We start from the raw sequence: 21,941 nt of genomic DNA on the forward strand, positions 1-21,941 counted from the left end.
CAGCCTCGCTTTGGCCTTTTCAACTCTCACTCGTCTTTCTCTTCCCTCTCATGACAACTTACAAACATGTATCTGGAGCAACAGAACTGATGCCTACTCCGGGGAGGCCGCAGAGAATTAAGTGTTTGTATATCATTTGTAATGGAATTTTCCCAGTTTTTTCCCCTCCCTATTCTCACATTGTCCATTTTGGTGTTTCCTCATCACAGCAGCTCCGGGAGAGTCCAACATCAATGCTTCCACCTCTCACCAAGCTAATCTGTGTCTTATCACACTGTTCACTCAACCTGTAGGTTTTTCCCAAGCGCTTGCAGGGGAGCACGTTCTCTAATAAACACACTCGGGCTGCAGCTGCTTGATCCAGAACAGGGAGACAATGTAACCCCGTTCGATGTTCTACTGATCCACTCTGGACACAGCTGAGACAATTTAAATCTCTGTCCGCAGATCCAGTTGTACTATGGTGCAGTAACTTACACGGCAATGCATTTTGAAAGTTTGCACCCAGGTCTGATTTCATTTCTCTGGCTCTGGAATCAAAGCAACAAAATCCTGAGGTCAGTACTGAACTATTTCAGTACAAAGCACAGGGACTTAATGCTTGTCCATTTCTAAGTGTGGCAGCTAGCATTAAAAAACAATGAGCCATTCTTTTTTTAACATCAGCCTATCCAGACCTTGAACTGCATGTGTGATTCTTACTGCTTCTACTATAGGGCAGTATAAATCTGTCATTTTCTTGCAAATTCCATTTAAAAAAAAATCCAAATTCCTTGATAATTCTGTTTACTATTTGAGATCTAGTTCTTAATGTCAGACCTTGATAAAAACACCATGTATAGTTTTTTTCCTACCAACATATTCCCGTAATTGCAAAAAAGCCTTCCGCAACTGCCAAACTATAATGACAAAGTGGCATTTTGAAGCCTGAAGCTGAAGCCTCAAATATACAAAATGCTGTTGTGAAATACACTTTGCGTAGCATTGTTTAGATGCTTCACGCTCTTTGAATGACTAAGATGGGGGTATTTCAGCACCTGCCTAGCAGAGTCCTTCAACCTCCAACACACCCAGAACCCATCCGTCCTTTATCCATACATGTTTTGTTATGGAACGGTTCCTCAAAATTTTCCAGAAAAGTACATGTTTTGCGGAGAGTTTGACATAGACACATGCAGAGTTGATTGATCTTCCAGATACCTGGTACTTTCAGAGTAGGCACAATACTGTAGTAATTATTAATATTATTATTAGGGGACTATATTATCATTATATTTGTATGGAATACGTTTTTTATTCCGTTTTTGGATTCTGCGATTCCGTCCCCGACCTCCACAAAGCAGAAATAAGACTCTATAATAACTAATAACTAATTTTATTACTGTATTATGCAATATCACTTAATAATTATTTTTTCCCTTCATGTCTTTGAAGCTAACATATGAAATTGTTTTACAATGAATCTAAGACCGATGTTTTAGCAAATTTGATTAGGTAGGTGTGGAAAATTGCCCATTACTGCTATGCCCAATATAAATTTATATAATGAACTATAAGTAACATTGTGTAACACACACCACAAATAGTATTTGACCATGTTCCTATTTTGCAGATTTAATCAGTAATTACCTCCTGTATTAAATTGCTACAGGATATGCCTAGCTTCAAATGGATCAACCGATGCTTATGTGCGTCATTGAGAATTGCAATCCAATGAGTGTAATTGAGGTGGTTAAAGTGCCAGTCAGTCTTGCAAGAAGATACATTTGCAGGGGATTTTGGGAATCCTACGATGAACTCTGATCTCACAAAGTAAGTGAAAGTCACTGACAAAAACAAGAAATGTCATGCTTTATCTTAGACGAGCAGGGCCATAGCGGGGAAAGTTGGATATGATTCATGGGGCCCATGGCTTGGGGGGGCCCAGTTTGTAATAATGTTAATGTTGTCTATAAGTAAAGGGGGCCCAGGCATATATCTTTTCAGGGAGCCCAGGATTCCTGTAGGCAAGTCATGGCTTTTATCAGACAAAAACCTGTTTTCAATCTTATAAAACATTGCGATTCATGGCCCCCCTCAATGAGTCTGATACTGGCACATTCGGAAAGAGTGTCAGGGTCATCCTAAAAAAAAAAAACGGGCACTTCTAGCATCAACACACACAGAGAGTAATTTATAACATAAGTAATAATGTCTCCCTCCGGGGCTGGGCTGTCTTTGCTTAACATCCCTGACTCCCTGTCTACCCGTTGAGTTCCGTGTTGTGTCCAATAGGGTCAACCATTCCTCTTTTTGTGGTCTTAGGCCTAACAACATAGGCCTACCAACCGGCTGGCCTGTCATCTGTTTCTTCTCTGGCCATCTGAGAGGCTAGACCGATCTGTCCCTGTCTCTCCTAATGGCAGCATTCATCTTCATCAGCCCGGCTAAGTGACGTGGGCCAACCCTGCTCGTGAATAATTCAACAACAGCCCTAATGATTGGCTACTCGGTGACAAAGCTGGGAACATGGGGGTCAGTGGCACAGCACAGTGAGCTGGTGGTGGTTATCAGCCCACCGTGGAGCTGACACACCCCCGCCTACACACATGCCCCCACCTACACACGCACAGACAGACACACACACACACACACACACACAAAGAAACACACAAAACGACCTAACTTACCACCCTGTGGGCTAGTGTTGCGGCTGCCTACTGACAGTTGAGCCAGTGTGATTGTGTTCTGTTCTGCAGCGTCATGTGGCTGAGTGTTAGAGAGTGGATCATTCAGTCACTGTCAGACCACTCTGGAGAAGTGTCCGCTAGCTAAATGGCTGAAATCTAATACAGTGTTATCAAGTCATGTGCACATGTGCAATGCCTTCAGGAAGTATTCGGACTCCTTAGATTTCTCCCCATTTTCTTGTGTAATGCACTTAATTTGTAATTTATTAAATGGATTTTTATTCATAGCTGGCTTGTGTACATGAAATACATCTTATGTATTTAAGTTTTTCCATTTGGCATACATTTCATGACTCTTCATTACAGCTGTAGTTTGTTCATCAAGTATCCTTTTTCCCAAACCATTATGCGTAAACCTAACTCTAACCTCAATAACCTTATGACTTAACATTATGACTAAACCTAACCTTATCCCCTATTCCTAACATTAGCCCCTAATCCTAACCTTAAATTTTAAACCCAACCCATTAGCCTACAAAAGCATGTTGGAAAAGTCAAGACATTTTGGCATGTTTTATGATGTCACGTCATCTCAGGTCGTTTGAATTTTGGGTCCTGATAAGATAGGGAAACAAGTGTACCCACAAACACACACACCCTTCTCTCAGGGCCTGAACTTTGATTGTGTGATGTTTCCATGTTCAGTTTTGAATTATTTTAATCTATTTGTTAGTGTGTTTATGAACACCAACACAAGCGAATTTGTCCTGCTATTTTTTGTCGTTACCAATATATGCCTTAGCTGGCAGGGTAAAGGTTGAAATGTTTGGGAAGGTATAGTTAATTTTATATGTTTTTAGTTAGACAGAGAATCCATTATATCCTTCAATTAATTTCATAATTCTTCTTTGAATCTAAACTAGAGTTCACACCATGCCATTACCAGCCAAGAACTCTGACACTCTTGTGCACACACACACACACACACACACACACACACACACACAAAGACCTATCAGTTAGAGCAAGGAAGGAGTTATAACTATCACACTCACATGGCCTTTCATGTCAAACTAAAGTCATTTAAGGTTATTTAAACATGCACCATTTTAGAGCATTTATTAGAATATAGTTTTTTGGTGATGGTTGAGCAGTTGAGCAGTTAACCCTTTTGATGTGCAACAAAGTGAACAAGGTTGATATTTTTCAATAAAAACATGGTTATTCACATCAGTGCAGCATGACTTGCAAGATTCCTTTGTGGCATATTCCTTTTTATCTTGTTCTCTCGCCTGTCAGAAAGATATTAAAATGCTCTTTTAACTACTTTATTCTGCCTCTGTTTAGTTGATGTTAACTAACCCTTTCCTGTCCGTGACTTGAGTACTGGCTAAAAGGCGCACAAAAGTATTTTCATATACATTGTGAGTGCCGGCCAAGACTGCCCCTGGGCTAGCTTATGATGTGTTTACACAGTCATTTGTTTACCCTGGCTAAGCTTTTAAGAGAAGAGAGAGGAAGAATTCCTTGCCCAGGTCTAAAGCTTTATTGATTGAAGTGTTTTTTCGGGGTGGGCAGGCATGATGCAGTTGAGTTGCGATGATGACAGACATTATATTTAGCAGGACAATCCTACAAGCACTAAGAAGCTTGTGTTCTTCCCCTAGTTAAGCAAGTCACCCATTGTGTTGCATTCATATGGACCAGCAGGGCAGCCTAATGGTCAAGAGATCTGTGCCAAAATATTGAACCCTCTCTCAAAGTCACTTTGGTAATTTCCTTTTGCCATCTTGATCCAAAATCGAGGTCAACTGGGCCTGCTCAGCATTTTTATACCACAGAGCATGACAGGATGTTATATGCTTAAATGTATCATGCAATACACCTGTATTGATGCATCTGTATTCGTTATGTTTCTCCACTCATTTATTCAGGTTTTTCCTTGAATTTGTCACCTGTCTTTCAATTTATAGCTTGTAAACACTACAGCAACTGTTTTTGTTAGCCAGAGCAACCAATGTTTTTGCAAGAATTTCATTATTTTGTTTTTTTAAAGGCTTTTATAATCAGATGTTATATTCTGTAAGTAATATTCTTTAAATGTTTTTAGGCACTTCAGAAATTATGGAAATGAATTGAAATTTCACCACATTACACATTGGCTATTTTGGCACGATGATTCTTGGAATTGCTGCAAATATATTTTATAGAGCAACAGCTGGTTAGTTTAAGGTTGGTTTAAGGTTAGTTTGTTGGTTTATGTCCATTTTAGACTGTGAATGCGCCTGAAGTGGTGTAAAGTCGGTTCTTATTAGACCTAATTGTAACTGTAGTTCATCGTGATTAATCGCAATTTTAGGATGAGTTCAAATTTGGTCCTAAATACACACCCATCCATCATCTTCCGCTTATCCGGGGCCGGGTCGCGGGGGCAGCAGTCTAAGCAGGGATGCCCAGACTTCCCTCTCCCCAGACACTTCCTCCAGCTCTTCCGGGGGGACACCGAGGCATTCCCAGGCCAGCCGGGAGACATAGTCCCTCCAGCGTGTCCTAGGTCTTCCCCAGGGTCTCCTGAAGTGGGCAAGCCACCCTTTTCTGACTGAGCACCATGGCCTCGGATTTGGAGGTACTGATTTTCATCCCCACCGCTTCACACTCGGCTACAAACCGTCCAAGTGCATGCTGAAGGTCCTGGCTTGAAGGGGCCAACACGACAACATCATCCGCAAAGAGCAGAGACGAAATCGTGTGGTCCCCAAACCTGACACCCTCCGGCCCCTGGCTGCGCCTATAAATTCAGTCCATAAAAATTACGAACAGAACCGGTGACAAAGGGCAGCTCTGCCGGAGTCCAACATGCACAGGGAACAAGTCTGACTTACTGCCGGCAATGCGGACCAAGCTCCTGCTTCGGTCGTACAGGGACCTGACAGCCCTTAGCAAAGGACCCAGGACCCCATATTCCCGAAGCACCCTCCACAGGATGCCACGAGGGACACAGTCGAATGCCTTCTCCAAATCCACAAAACAAACTCCCATGAACCCTCCATCACCCCGTAGAGGGTATAGAGCTGGTCCAGTGTTCCACGGCCTGGACGAAAACCACACTGTTCCTCCTGAATCCGAGGTTCTACTATCGGCCGTATTCTCCTCTCCAGAACCCTGGCATAGACTTTCCCGGGGAGGCTGAGAAGTGTGATCCCCCTATAGTTGGAACACACCCTCCGGTCCCCCTTTTTAAAAAGAGGGACCACCACCCCGGTCTGCCATCCCAGAGGCACTGTCCCCGACCGCCACGCGATGTTGCACAGGCGTGTCAACCAAGACAGCCCGACAACATCCAGAGACTTGAGGTACTCAGGGCGGACCTCATCCACCCCCGGTGCCTTGCCACCGAGGAGTTTCTTGACCACCTCTGTGACTTCAGCCCGGGTGATGGACGAGTCCACCTCTGAGCCCTCATCCTCTGCTTCCTCAATGGAAGACGTGACGGCGGGATTGAGGAGATCCTCAAAGTACTCCTTCCACCGCCCGATGACATCCCCAGTTGAGGTCAACAGCTGCCCACCTCTACTGTAAACAGCGTTGGTAGGGCACTGTTTCCCTCTCCTGGGGCGCCGGATGGTTTGCCAGAATCTCTTCAAGGCCAGCCGATAGTCCTTCTCCATGGCCTCACCGAACTCCTCCCAGGCCTGAGTTTTTGCCTCCAAAACCACCCGGGCTGCAGTCCGCTTGGCCTGTCGGTACCCGTCAGCTGCCTCAGGAGTCCCTCAAGCCAACCAGGCCTGATAGGACTCCTTCTTCAGCTTGACAGCATCCCTTACTTCCGGTGTCCACCACCGGGTTCAGGGATTGCCGCCTCGACAGGCACCAGAGACCTTACGGCCACAGCTCCGAGCGGCCGCTTCGACAATGGCGCTGGAGAACATGGTCCACTCGGACTCAATATCTCCAGCCTCCCTTGGGATCCAGTCGAAGCTCTGCCGGAGGTGGGAGTTAAAAATCTCTCTGACAGGAGACTCGGCCAGACGTTCCCAGCAGACCCTTACAGTACGCTTGGGCCTGCCGAGTCTGTCCAGCTTCCTCCCCCGCCATCGGATCCAACTCACCACCAGGTGGTGATCAGTTGACAGCTCCGCCCCTCTCTTCACCCGAGTGTCCAAGACATACGGCCGCTGGTCAGATGAAACGACAACAAAGTCGATCATCGACCTGCGGCCTAGGGTGTCCTGGTGCCACGTGCACTGATGGACACCCTTATGCTTGAACATGGTGTTCGTTATGGACAAACTGTGACTAGCACAGAAGTCCAATAACTGAACACCGCTCGGGTTCAGATCAGGGGGGCCGTTCCTCCCAATCACGCCCCTCCAGGTGTCACTGTCATTGCCCACGTGGGCGTTGAAGTCCCCCAGTAGAACGATAGAGTCCCCAGTCGGAGCACTTTCCAGCACCCCTCCCAGAGACTCCAAGAAGGTCAGGTACTCTGCACTGCCATTCGGCCCGTAGGCACCAACAACAATGAGAGACCTATCCCCGACCCGTAGGCGCAGGGAAACGACACCAGCCCGCCGACTCTCACCATGGGCAACTCCAGAGTGGTGAAGAGTCCATCCTCTCTCAAGGAGTGTGGTTCCAGAGCCCAAGCCGTGCGTAGAGGTGATCCCGACTCTCTCTAGTCGGAACCTTTCAACCTCACGCACGATCTCAGGCTCCTTCCCCGCCAGCGAGGTGACATTCCACGTCCCTAGAGCTAGTTTCCGTGTCCAGGGATCGGGTTGTCTAGGCCCCTGCCTTCGACTGCCGCCCGATCCTCTCCGCACCGGCCCCTTATGGTCCCTCCTGTGGGTGGTGAGCCCACGGGAAGGCGGCCCCATGTCGCACCTTCGGGCTGAGCCCGGCCGGGCCCCATGGGGAAAGGCCCGGCCACCAGGCGCTCGTGTACGAGCCCCAACCCCGGGCCTGGCTCCAGGGTGGGGCCCCGGCTGCGCCATACCGGGCGACGTCACAGAACTCATAATGTTGTTCATCATTAAAGGGGTTTTGAACCGCTCTTAGTCTGACCCGTCGCCTAGGACCTGTTTGCCTTGGGAGACCCTACCAGGGGCATATAGCCCCAGACAACATAGCTCCTAGGGTCACTCGGGTACTCAAACCCCTCCACCACGTTAAGGTGGCAGTTCAAGGAGGAGCCTAAATACACACATTTCTGTTAATAAAGCAGTGCATTATGTTAGAGACATACCTATGCTTTAGTGTTCTCTTTGGACAGTGATGGACATGAAATTAAATTGGTGCCAGAGTTGTCTTTTTCCAAGTCAGTTTGACCAGGGTGTCATGGCACTGACATTTCATCCCTCAAATTCCCACCTTAACTGGCAGCGTCTGTTTCTTGTCCATGTAAATCTAAAAAGGTTGCTGAGCTCTAATCCCATAGTTCTAACATTTCCTACAATTGTGCTCTTGATTCAAATTGACAGCCCAGATATGAACACATCTTTACATTTTGTAACACACACACAGTTACACTTTGGGTGAAAACCCGCAGGTCTATGTGCTTCTCAGTCTCCTAGCAACCCTCTGCACTTTGACCTTTGCCTCTCTCCCTGACCCTGTAGATGTATAAATACAGCACATACATTTACACCTATTTATCTGCAATAAAAGCATTTAAAATCAAACTTAAATTCTCAATTCTTGCACCTTAACTTCCAAGGTAAAATTCAGAAAGAGATTGAAAAAGATTTTGCAGAGATTGAAATGCAGCACTAGCAAGATGTCAGCCCAATATGGTTCCACCGCAATTAGGAATTGAAAATCTATATATTAATACATATACATGGGTAACTGTGTATTATTTAAATACTAATTAAATAGTTTATCTGCATATTTAAGTTGTATCTAAATTAAAATGTAAATCGTGTTAATGTGAAAAGGCCCTGATTCACATTGTTCTTCAGGCACTGCTGAACTTCAACCTACACAGTTGAAACTAAGATATACGGTATAAGTAATATTTTCCAAGTAATATTTTGGCATATCCTAAGCATTGTTCTTTAATTCTTTTTGCGTAGCCCTTTCTCACAGAAACCTTTTTCTTAAAAGATTTCACCTGCTGCTTTGATACTAAAATATAGTTCAATGGGATCCTTCAGTCGGACATGTCTGGGATGAAGAGGGTGCTTCTGACTCTACAGTATGACTGGAACTGTTGAGTATGATTGATGTATTTAGTAGACAAGGCCTTGCACCAAGGCCCTGGAGTGTATCTGAGCTCTGCTTGGCACGGTGAGGAGGACTCAGTTCTGGGCTCTGCTTGGCACGGTGAGGAGGACTCAGTTCTGGGCTCTGCTTGGCACGGTGAGGAGGACTCAGGTCTGGGTTCTGCTTGGCACGGTGAGGAGGACTCAGTTCTGGGTTCTGCTTGGCACGGTGAGGAGGACTCAGGTCTGGGTTCTGCTTGGCACGGTGAGGAGGACTCAGTTCTGAGTTCTGCTTGGCACGGTGAGGAGGACTCAGTTCTGGGTTCTGCTTGGCACGGTGAGGAGGAGTCAGTTCTGGGTTCACCCACCACAGGAACTTGCCTGGCTCTCGTCACTCTTCCCCTTGCGTTCCCTCTCTTTCTCTCATTCTTCTCCCGGATTTCTATTTTCCTCCTCAGAGTGTTGGAATCCCTCAGATCCTCCCCCTGCTCCCAACGTGTTTCATTTCATTTAGTGTGATTTGTGGGTGTTTGTTCAGGCCTGTGCGTGTGTGTGTGTGCGCTTGGGGCTGTGTATGTGTTTTTCCGTGCTGTGTGTGTCTGCTTGCATGGTGACCCCCCACTCTGTGTGTGACCTGTTGGGTCACCTTCTCCAAATCTCCTGGGTTAGTTTGTTTGTACACCTGCCACAAAACACACACACAGAGACACACATCTTCCACCATGGATACTTTGCCACACTCCACCTCTCCCTTATTTAATCCTGGAGGCCACAAACTAGGCTCAGTGTTTGCCTCGTTGTGACACCAAATTACTCTCGGTTTAGCTTGTATACATCCAGATGCTAAACGAACCCACCCCACCTCCATTGAAAGGAAACTGGACTCAGCTGTGACACTATCAGGTTCTGTCCGCCTCAGTGTGTATTGGGAGTTTTCTTTTACGGTTGTCTCTTCCCATTCATGACTATAAACCTTTCAACAGGTTCAGGATTTACTGAATGGACAGTTTGAGGTCCATCTCATCTCCTGCTCTTCAGGCAGGACTCTGTGTTGGTTCTCCTCCATCTCACCTCCTGCTCTTCAGGGAGGACTATGTGTTGGTCCTCCTCTACTGCCTCCTCTTTTAGTTAGTTTGAGTACAGTTAAGGTGTAGATGGGCTGCTGGATGATTGAATTGGCCAGATATAGGGTTTCCAATTTAAAAAAATCTATTTGTCCAGGTTTTTAAGACCTGGTTGGTTGTGCTTGAATTGCTGTGGCTTTTGGGTGTGGCATTTTTAATTTCCTTCCAATTTAACCAATTCCATTATAGAAACATTACACAACTTTTTTCTCTTTTGACCAAGATAAAGTGTATGCCAAATAAATAACATTGTTGAATAAGTCATGAAATGACAGTTTATATAAACACATTTGATTGAAAACAAGTGCCAGTGTAAAGTTTTATTAAACTATTACTGTAAAATAAATATCTTATGTGACAACCTTTTTCCAAAGACCGTGTTAAATATCTACTCAACTGTGATTGGACTCTATTCACAGTTTTGGTTACAGAACTACAGTATGTGAAGAGGATCATCACCCAGTAACACAATGACATCATGGGATCAGTGCTTCAAAGAAATGCATAATTAAATGTATGTGATGTATCCTGAATTGGTACACCAAGGTAGAGCAATGCAACATCCTTCTCTGTTTGTGTGGACATTATTCCACACATTAGCTATTATTCCAACAAGGTTTCAAATTCAATTAAAATTAACTTTAGAATCAGACATTTTAGAGGGGGAGGTAAACGGCTCAGAGGGATGTTAAAAACATAGGCATGGCTCCAACTCAAACTAAGATGACAAAAAAGAAATATGTCTACAACTCCAAACAATGGCTGGTGGAAACTACTGTTTCCACCAGCACGGCCTGCCTCCACTGGCACGGCCTGCCTCCTTAGACAATTTAGACAATTATCACTATTTGGACTGCCGGTCTGTGACATGCATGTGTTTGATATGCTGACTAAATAACAAACTTTCTTTACACTTTTTCCTCGTCACTCTTGTGCCTTTAGATACATTCAATCCAGAATTCAGCTGGCTCATTGAGGTACTTTTGAGGGAACTGAAACATGACCATTCTGTTTTTGAGGCTAACTGCAGTAATCGTTTGTACCCGGCAGTGTAGCTTCTATAGTTCTGCTGGTATATTCTTAATAAATGTCAAAGGAGGGACAGTGTGAGCAGCACCTATCTTGTAAACACATCAATGTAATGTGCACATGCACAGAAACCTTTATAGCAGCAGAAACTTTTAAGTCAGTGGTCTTATATAGGCTGCATCCTCAGCCTTATATTAAAAAATACACAACTGTTTGAAAGTTTGGGGTCACTTAGAAATGTCCTTGTTTTTGTAAGAAAAGCACATTTTAAAATAACAAAATGAACCAGAAATATAGTGTCGACACTATCAATGATGTAAATGACAATTGTAACTGGAAAGGGCAATTTTCTTAATGGAATATCTACGTTGGCGACCAGAGGCTCATTATCAGCAACCATCAGTCCTGTCTTCCAGTGGCACGTTGTGTTTGTTAATCCAAGTTTATCGTTTTAAAAGGCTAATTGATCATTGGAAAAATGTTTGCAATTGTGTTAGCACAGCTGAAACCTGTTGGGCTGATTAACTAAGCAAAAAAACTGTCCTTCTTTAGACTAGTTGAGTATCTGGAACCTCAGCAATTGTGGGTACGAATACTGGCTCAAAATGGCCAAAAACAAATAACTTTTATTCTGAAACATCAGTCTATTCTTGTTCTGAGGAATGAAGGCTATTCAGTGCAAGAGATTGCCAAGAAACTGAAGAGGTCGTACAACGCTGTGTACTACTTCCTTCACAGAACAACTCAAACTGTCTCTAAGAATAGAAAGAGGAGTGGGAGGCCCTGGTGCACGCTGAGCAAGAGGACAAATACATTAGCGTGTCTAGTCTGAGAAACTGACGCCTCACAGGTCCTCAACTGGCAGCTTCATTAAATAGTACCTGCGAAACTCCATTCTCAACATCAACAGTGAAGAGACAACTCAGGATGCTGCCCTGCTAGGCAGAGTTGCATAGAAAAAGTCATAACATAGACTGGCCAAAAAAAAGAATAGATTAAATGGGCAAAAGAACATAGACTGGACAGAGGAAGATGAGGAAAAACTGTTATGGACAGACAAATGAAGGTTGAGGTATTCAGATAACAAAGAATAACATTTGTGAGATGCAGACAAAATGAAAAGATGCTGGAGGAGTGTTTGACGCCATCTGTTAAGCAAGGTGGTGGCAAAGTGATGGTCTGGGAGTGCTTTGGTGGTAGTAAAGTGATTTGTACAGGGTAAAAGGGATATTGAAGTAGGAAGGCTATCACTCCATACCCTGTGGATGGCGCTTGATTTCCTCCTACTACAGGATCCAAAGCACATCTCCAAACTATGCAGGAACTATTTAGGGAAGAAGCAGTCAGCTGGTATTCTATCTATAATGGAGTGGCCAGCAGAGTCACCGGATCTCAATCCTATTGAGCTGTTGTGGGAACAGCTTGACCGTATGGTATGTGAGAAGTGCCCATCAAGCTCAACCAACTTGTGCGAGGTGCTTCAGGAAGCATGTTGTGAAATCTCAGATTACCTCAACAAATTGACAACTAGAATGCCAAAGGTCTCCAAGGCTGTAATTGCTGCAAATTGTGGATTCTTTGACAGAAGCAAGGACAAAATTATTATTTCAGTTAACCCTTTGACGCGTACGATCACACCACTGGGATCAGGCTAGAGTGGCGTACGATCACACTGGTGTGATTAGAACATATTGTTTAGAACGCACCATTAGAACGCCTAGGTACAAGTAACGTAACAATGGCTGGTCAGACCGCGCTGTTATTTACTCACATTTATCTCAACCTGTGTTTATAACTTCATTTCCTGATTGTAATTGTTTCAAGACCACATTAGCGACGACTATAGAACATCTTAACATTTCCTTGAAGAGCTGACAACCGGTCAAAATCATTGTGTAAAAACTTTCTAGAAGTTACGTTACTTGTGGGGGCGCCACTATGCTTTTTATATAGTTTATTTATTTTCACTGCACTGAATTACAGGTCACGCTTTGTTAGCTAGCGGTTAGCTGACGTTTACTAGCTAGCTACAGTTACACATCAACCAGCTTTTGCAGCTCTTTGAATTTGAGACAATGAGAGAAGCTTACAATGCAGTGTATGTTGTGTTCCTTACCTGGCAAGGTGACAGTTCAAATTCTGGAACTCTGAGTGAGTACTGAACTCACGTGCAAAAAATCTCACGCTGGGGGAAACTCACACGTGAAAAGGTTAAAAATCATTATTTTATACCTTGTCACTAATATATTTCCTATTCATTTTGCTGTATTTCTTCTTCAAACTTATTTCATGTATGTTTTCATGGAAAACAAGGAAATTTCTAAGTGACCCCGTTGTGACTTACTATTCCATCGTTGTGACTTCTCTACCATTTTAACTACACTGTTGTGACTCGCAACTCCAGTGCTGTAACTTACTACAAAACCACTTTTGTGCCAATCAATTACACCAAATATGCCAATGAAAAATACTGCTCCTATGGAAACCATTAGCTTTGCACAGCCGCCTGATTCCACGTACAAACGTACATTTAAAAGCTACACGGATATCAGTCTGGTCGGGATAAGTAGGCATACATTTGGAGCCGGCTGCTGTTTATTCAGGCCAATCAGAGCATGTTCATGAATTATAGGTCTAAGTGATGATGAGTACTAACCCAAATAGATTTTACAGGAACTTTCAGCAGTATTTAACCTAATGCTACTGGTCTTTCGTTAACATGGTTTTCATTTGCTGCTTTTGTATTTTTCTAATGTTTTCCTGGTCCTCGCTAAGGTGCTTTTGATGTGTATATGTTTGTGACAAAGATGTCAATAATAATTTTCAGAGATGTTAATTAGCTACATACTGATCTGCTTGTTTGATTGCTGTTGCTTGATGCACAGTACTTTTTGTTGTTGTGAATTATGTCGCTTTGGTACCACGTCATGTGCTTTGTTGGTTTGATTGATTGAATGTCTATCCAATTGCATTCCAGTACAATTTTCTCCACGGCTATTGTAAACACCCTATGCCCAAATGTTTTGAATCACAGCCAGACCAGACTGATATCAATAAAGTTTAAATGTAAGCTTGAGGGATCAGTCGGCTATGCGAGGCTATGAAACCCTAGCAGCTACATAATAAATTGCATAGCAACATTCTAACTGAGCAAATGAGGAGCTGAAAAGTTAACTTTCTCGTCCGTAGCCTTAAAACACATGTCAACTACCTGTGGCTTACATTAGCTGGCTGGTGGCAATATAAGACATCTAGTGTGGATTGCTGAAATAATAACTATGATCTCAATATTAGCTCAATTAAATTATGGTAAGTATGAAGTAGGCTACTCTCTATGATGATAGTAGAGGATCGATTATTGAAGGATGCTTATGGTCCACTTATTGTCGGACACACAACCTGCACAACTGAATGGAGCTGTCTCCTGCCTTCTTATAAGATTCAAATTGAGTTACTGAGTGAACTCAACAAAGGCTTCAATATGTTCTGTTGAATGGATTTTGCAGTAGAAAAGTGAGTTACAAAATGGTCTTATAAAAGCTGTCCTAAACTAACCTTTCCCTTTCCTACTCACACCCCCCCCCCCCCCCCAATGGCCTCCTTGCTCTCTCAGTGCTGTGAGTGTAAACAGCAGTCATTTCCATGATGCACATGGTCCTGGAGGAGAACCATAGAGTTAGCCTGTTTGTATCCAGCCTTCCTTTGTTCTGCTTTGTTTGACCAAAATCCCTCACATGATCTGACCCTGAGTAGGCCTCTGGGGGGAGATGGAATCAAGAGAGAGAATGTTGCGGAGAGATCCAAACTGACCAAGGCAGTCAGCCCTGAAGGAGCACGTTAAAGCAGATGTAGCCGGTCCCAATGTAGTTGTGAGTTGAGGGAGTTGGAGTCAGGACAGAAACAGAGAAACAGAGTCTTAATGGCAGTGAGATAATGAAGGTAGTTCATGACTGTGATGCAGTTAGTAGCATCTGAAAGTAGAAAAGAGTGCAAGCGTTTACGGAAATACAAATATGTTTTGTGTAAGCTTGGAAGTTGAATGAAATAATTAAGTTTGACATGTATTGACATGTTCTTTTTTTAAGGACTGATGTTGGACACACTCATATTCTCGCTCTAAAAATACTGACCCAATATCTAATACACACACACACACAAACACACACACACTAGAATACACAAACAAACATCCCTTTATCAAAAACACACATGTGCACACATAAACAAACACTGCTAGCATTGTGATGGCCCTTTACGATCGTGTGTGCCCCTAGCCATCGGCATGATTGCCATATTGTCCTGACAGGTTGGTCGACAAACATTTAACCAATATGACAAATGATTATATTTATAGTTACATTCTGTAGCCCTCCAAGCACATTGGCAGTAAGTGAAAGCTTCTGACAGCTCCACAGGTCCTCTAATCCCCATCAGACTAAGTTGGGTTGATACTCTGGTTTGATTCCCTGTTGTTCCACTGTAGCGGACCTTAAAAGGACTACAGTACACCTAGTTTCTGCTGCTGGTATAATATCCCAACCAGGTCACTGGATAAAAGGGGCCCATTGAGATCCACGGGTCCACGGTTCACACTCAACCAGCGCGATGCACCCCTCCCAGCCATGGGGAGGCTGTCATGGCAGGATGCTAATCAGTCATGTTAGCGTCTGGGTGGTTTCGGCGGTAGGTGTGCGTGGTTAGCAGATACACGGTCACTAACCATGTTCTGCAGTTTAGATCAAACTGACATGACGGAAAGCTATGCCCGAGGAGGGAGAACTAAGAGTGCAGAATCGATCATCAGCGAACAATGGGGCTTTACTGAAGTGGGGGAGGAAAGTGGGGAGAGGGGGAGGGGGAACATCCTGATTGGCATGTCTGATGTGAGATAGCGTTGTTTCTTTAGTGGTGTCATCTTAAGATAGGGTGCTTTGCCTCTGTGCTGCCAGATCTGACTGCTGCTTGATCATCAAGGATAACTCAAGAGTCAGAGAATCGAATATCAGACACCAAAAAAAAAAGTCATTCTCCAGGTACTGGAACCCTCACGCAGAACCCAGGACTTTCAACCACCTCGTCCATTGTGCCATTTCATGTTTCCCAACTGGATACTGTGTGTGTAGCCCCGGGGATTATTCAGTAACACCTGTGGAATACAATCGAATTGAAAGCTTGAATGCACAATTTCAACTGAAATGTACAGTTGGGGAAGGGTTAACCCGGCAGGCGTTTGTGCGGAGAAAGGGTTAATGTCAGAGCTGGCCCTTTATTTGTACAGGGCTTGTCCGTCTGTCTCTGTTGCTGTATGAGGAATGCTGAGCCATGCTGCCAGTGACACCGTGACAACCGAGGGGGGGGGGGGGCTAGTGTCGGGGGGGGGGGGCTTTGTGGTGAGAAAACAAATACAGAGGAGGCAAGGGGAAGTGGGGATTTGGATCCAATGTCACTGGTGTATTGCATCAGTGCTACAGGGACGCTCACGTTGCAGGATGACATCACCCTCTACCAGCTCAGCTGTGGACAAGAGCTCCAAACACACCGTCTGTCTGCCAACCCAGGGAGAGAGTGGCTGTTTTGAAAGAGGGAGAGGTGAGGAACAAGCAGACTAGAAATGGGAGGAGGAGGAGGGAGAGAGAGTGAGAGCAGTGGAGAAAGATTTAGGTTGGCCAAAGGCTGGGGGGTGGTGAGGAGAGGGCTATGGCCTTCCCTGTCTGCTTTCTCTTGTTCCCTCGTTCTCTTTCTCTCTGCTTGGCCCTGAAACTGGCCGATGTACAGACAGTGGGAGAGGGAAGAGAAGGGGAGGGGGTGAAGGGTGTCCGCTCATTCTGCTCCACCTTGCAATTAAAGGGATAGTTCAGGAAGCCTATCCCTTTAAAGCTTTTCACTAATTCTTAACATATTATATGAATTGAAAAAACCTCATATGTCATGCAAAATGAATGACGTAGTACAGTGCAGTTTAAAGGGACCCGTTTTGATCTGTGAGCACTCATTTTAAATCTACTGACACAAAACTCTTCAGTGTCACTTGAACACTCTTCAGTGTCCCTTTAACCCTTTTTTTTTTACCCAGACTGAGCATCATATGTGTCACAGGAGACACCATGCTGGCTGGTTCTTTGGGGCAAAGATCTATTCAGCCACTATCAAAACCTGAGACTTTTTTCTCACTATATTAGAGAGAGTATGGAAACTTCCAGACAGTGCAGCTAATCAGTTAGTGCACACATGACTCTGGGCTGACTGGCTGGCTGTTGCAGATTTCTCCCACTGCGAGTGTCCACCGGACAGACACAGACACCAGATCAAAGCATCTGATACGGCTTGAATCTTTTAGGTCTGAAGGCAATCTGTTCGGTCTGAAGTGAAATCTGTTAATTCTGAAGGCAATCTGTTAGTTCTGAAGTACATCGAAGGAAAAACAAGATACAACCGCATAATGTGTTTTTTTTTAACTCAAACATCATATTCTAGGATGCAAAGATTATGCGCAACCTGTGTTCTACATGTATATCACTCTGAACGGCATTTGAACACTCCGTTCCATATCGTAGGTCAAAAAGCTTCCGTGTGATCACAGATTTTCCTGAAACTGGACGATGTACGAGGATGTGGGCCTGGCATTCAAGCTTTCGTTTGCCTTTGCGCGTCTGTGGTCCTCCGGGGAGGATATGATATACATACATTAGAGTGTCTTCTTTCCATATGGCGCTGTGACTCCGAACACGGAGTGCCTTGCCACCATATGTACATTACAGGGAGTACGGCCTTCTCAACACGTCCCCTGCAGCTACCAGCCCATCGGACGCTGTTACCGCCGCTGCTCCGGCATACGGCGGAGACATACGCGGCGCACGAACTTCTTACGTAACCGTTCCCTTTCCGTGCGCTCCGGCTCCCCTACTCTAAACGTCTATGTTTAGCGGGAGACTACGGGACAGTCTATTCTCGTCTCCGGTCGAATTGTACTTCCACTCAACTTGTTACAGTCGCAGACAAAATATGAAAAGCGCTAGGGGCAATGGATAATTAGCGCAGAAATAGCACAGTCAGAAAATGTGTCATGCGGCGAGAAGGCTGCGGTCACGTCGGTGTGCAGGGAAAACGCTTGTCTCACTCTGTCTCTGTGGATGGACCGTTTTCCGAAAGTACCTTTTAAATGAGTCGTTTTATGTCGCTGACCCGCCATACAGAACTCACACACAGACTGCCCTTGAGGCAATGTATAAAAATAAGGGCCGATACATTGTGTGTGTGTGTAAATATTGAATATGGCCTATAAGCACCAAATATATGTCATTCTGTACCTTCCACTTTTACCATCTAAGCATTTACTTTTATTTCAGAAAGTACAGAGGGTTGCTTAACCAACAAGGGATACATTATTTAAATTATTGTGTTAAAAGATTAGAAGAAGCAGTCAGTATTCCAGTACTGTGTAGATGTTGTAGTTCTGACACAGATTTCTCGCAACCCACAATATGTCAAGAACAGATTAAAATGAGTTTACCGAACTCTGTGTTCCTACAGAGGGACTATCATTTAAATAGTTGATTAAAACATTGCTTTATTTAAAAGCTTTTGAGTTTCCGTGTCTGAAAGGAATCTTAGTAGATGAAAAGCAAGAGTCACAGGAAGAGAAAATATCCCTCCCTGACTGACACCCTGACAAAACAAGAAACGATCACAGGAAACGTAGGTGTGGCAGGGAGGAGGCAAAAGGGTGTACACCCATACACACGTATTCACACGGATGCTGGGGATGGGTATACATACAGTATGCAAATAGAGGCGTGATGCCTCTGCCACCTATTGTCCGTGGGTTTCAGAGGCCCCCTGTCCCCATGCTAGATAGCACACAGTGGATTATTGTGTTTTCCCAGGGCTCCGTCTCCTGTTGATTACCATGCAGGGACACGGCGGTTCCTGTGTCATTGTTACCCTTCCATCTGTCCAGTCCGGTCTGTGTGGCATCACCCCAGCACAGACAGACACGGTGGCAATTAACACTCTTTGACACACTTGACAGTGAGAGAGGGGCCCTGTGTCCGGCACGAGCCATCTGGGGTCGGCTTGGGGGTGGGGGTTGGGGCAAGATCTGATGAGAGGAGGGGAGATGGATTTGATGGGCAGGGTGGCAGATTGGTAAGCCAGTTGCCATTGTGGCTTGAACTAGGCCACCAGACTGGGTTAAATCGTCACCGGACAATTGCTTCTTTACATACTGATATCACATTATTATATTACCGGGTTATTAAATATAGATTACCAGATTGCTCAGTCAGACGTGTCTTGCCTGTCTTGTAGATCGTCCATTTTGCTCTAGACAATGCTGACTCATTGAATTGATTGTAGGCCTTCCCATTTTTCATGCCCAGCAGTGTACCCTGGAACTTTCAAGTTAATTAAAATACTAAACCAAATACCGCGTAAAGGCTAGGCATACCATAGTGTGTGTTCTCTGTTCTGTGCCTGGCCAGTAGTAGTGGTCGTGCTCAGAATACAATTACTAGGCCTTTTACTGTCACTTTTCTTTCTTGGAGTGCATCCCTTTGTCCCTCATAGTAACTGTTTGGTCCAATCAACAATTCACTTCCTGCATCTCTGCTAAATTCATTGGCCAGGAAGGTACACGAGGTTGCAATAAATGGAAATACAAAACTTCAAACTCCAGCAATAGAGCTGAAGTACTCATTTTCCTATTGGTTCCCGACTCTGGAGTCTGCGTACAGCCCAGCCCCCAGCCCCTGGAAAGTAAATCTGTGAAGGAACATACCAATATGTGTCTCGAAAAGGGGGCCAACAAAATGATGTCACTAGATACTTGAAAATGACTAATATGATATTTAAACGATAGTACAAAAACATAACTAGATATACTGTAAATATACAATATTCTACATGTTATAACAATGTTGTGTGTGAAAATAGCGCAGTGAAAACTTAAACCCTTTTTTGGTGCGTCATTGTTAGAAACGGCTGCCCCCCTGCTGGGTCCTCAAGAAGTGGTATCGCCAGATGATGTGAAAGGTTGCCTGCGCGCTGTCAGTGTTGTTAAAATGAAGTCTACCGCTCCGTCCCTAAAGAACGGACTGGATTGTAGAGCTGGCATCTACTTTCAGCTCTGTTGGATCGTTAGAACATTTTATAGGCATTTGGAACTGTAACGTTTTGTCTGACTGAGCAGTGAAGCCTGGTGCTTTTACATAATAATTCATTGTATTTATTGTGTCTGAAGCAGGAATTCAGAAACTGTTTTAGTGTTGCTGTCCTATATAAAGATAGCCGTTTCAAATCCGTGAAGTGTTGTACGTTTTGTGGTTATTAATCTGTGCGCCTATTTTATATATCCATCTGAAAGACAGACAAGTGTCATTTGCAAGTGAGGTAAAGACGATGTACAATACCGTTTGGACTACGGAAAAAGAAGACGATGATTGGAGGGACGTGATGATGCCATATTCCACAGAATTAATATTTTACATAGAAATGGACCAACCACCTCCAGGTAGGCAGCTATTGTGAGGTAAAAATAACGAATATACTAAATATGAATGCGGGGGCATTTGTCATATGACTTGAATGGTGAAAACTTCGAGATGGCGTTGACTGCAAACCTGCCTGTCATAACCACTCGATTCATTTAACTATTGCAGATGCCATAATAGACCTTTTCTCAACTGTTTCAATTTATAGAAATTAGCCATAGTTTACAATTACATTCACTTAACATTGCTAGGTACATTGTAACTACATCAAGCGCATTTGCTAACGTTCAGTATCTTCTGAAATTTATTTGAATATGTATTGTTACAATGTATCAGATGCGTTGTTTGCAGCTATGTTTAAAAATAATCGTCTATCGTAAAGACGTCACCTGAACTGAAGATTGATAAAGTCTAGCTAATGTATCCTGCAAGAATCCCTATTGTTCTAATATACACTGCACGCTTATATTAACATCATACATTCATTTATTGTGTCAATTAACTTTATTTATTCGTCGCTATACTATAAATGAAATGACATTACCTAAAAGATAGCTGGTTGACTTCTATGGCTGGTCATATGGCTATTCATTTTTCTTTACAGTCATTCATTAATTTAGCACAAAGGCCACCTTTTTGTCAGTTTGTTTTGTTAATTCATAACAATGTACACAATAGTTATCCATGTCGTTCCTACCCACATAATATTGTACTGTGTTTTTACAATCTCTGTAATATCCTAATTGTCCTAAATAGTTTAATGCGTTCAGCCCAGTGCAGCAGAGGTTGTGGGGGAGGGGAAATAGATCTGAAAAGATCGTGTTACAAGTCAATGAACTAAAACCCTCTGTTGAATCTATACCAATGTTGCTGCAGGCATACATGTCATATTAATGTCTGCGCGAGGTTGTATCCAACTGTCATGTAGATGTTTAAACGTATTTGAGTTATTTCTCCGTATTTTGTGCAAGTGTCATTCAACTACCACCCCCTTCCCCTTGTTTTCCCCTTGTTCCCCTTGAATTAATACCGCAGATGTAGAACGCTCGGTGGATAGAGCAGGAGGCGCTGTTGAATTACCCTGAATAGAATTTGCCGGTAGCTCTTTCTCCCCGTCCCATGCCCTTGATAGAACGGTCTCTGAATAGTGCCTTCTTTTGTAGGACATGCGAGTAAAATAAACTGTTGCATTATCCCGTTCTGAATGTACAGTAGCTCTTGCTCGTCCTACTAGTAAGGGGAATTATACCTTTAGAAAAAGGCTACATCGTTGTTTGAGTGGTGAAGTAAGGGGGGCGGTTATTATCCCTTTCCATTCATATGTGCTCTTAAGGCAATTACTCTGCGATTCACAAAGCTAGTCTTTCACTGGGTTTCACGCATTCACCATGAGGTCATAGGCTGGGAAGCAAAAGAAACACAGTTTTG

At 43.9% G+C, this 21,941-nt stretch overlaps 1 protein-coding gene across 2 annotated transcripts in view; it reads left to right on the forward strand.

Annotated features, from left to right (window-relative positions):
- The window catches only part of pik3r3b (phosphoinositide-3-kinase, regulatory subunit 3b (gamma)), a 209,803-nt gene that overhangs the window by 165,676 nt on the left and 22,186 nt on the right, over positions 1–21,941 (forward strand). The window contains exon 1 of one of the 2 annotated variants that reach the window (XM_029121551.2): positions 20,057–20,533. The exons of the other annotated variant lie outside the window; for it this stretch is intronic. Within the exon in view, the coding sequence (XP_028977384.1) occupies positions 20,422–20,533 (112 nt within the window). The 5' untranslated portion in view covers positions 20,057–20,421. Of the gene's footprint in view, positions 1–20,056; positions 20,534–21,941 lie in introns of those variants that run through there. 2 annotated transcript variants of the gene reach the window in all.

Source organism: Esox lucius, chromosome 8 (genome assembly GCF_011004845.1).
Source record: "Esox lucius isolate fEsoLuc1 chromosome 8, fEsoLuc1.pri, whole genome shotgun sequence".
Lineage (NCBI taxonomy): Eukaryota > Metazoa > Chordata > Actinopteri > Esociformes > Esocidae > Esox > Esox lucius.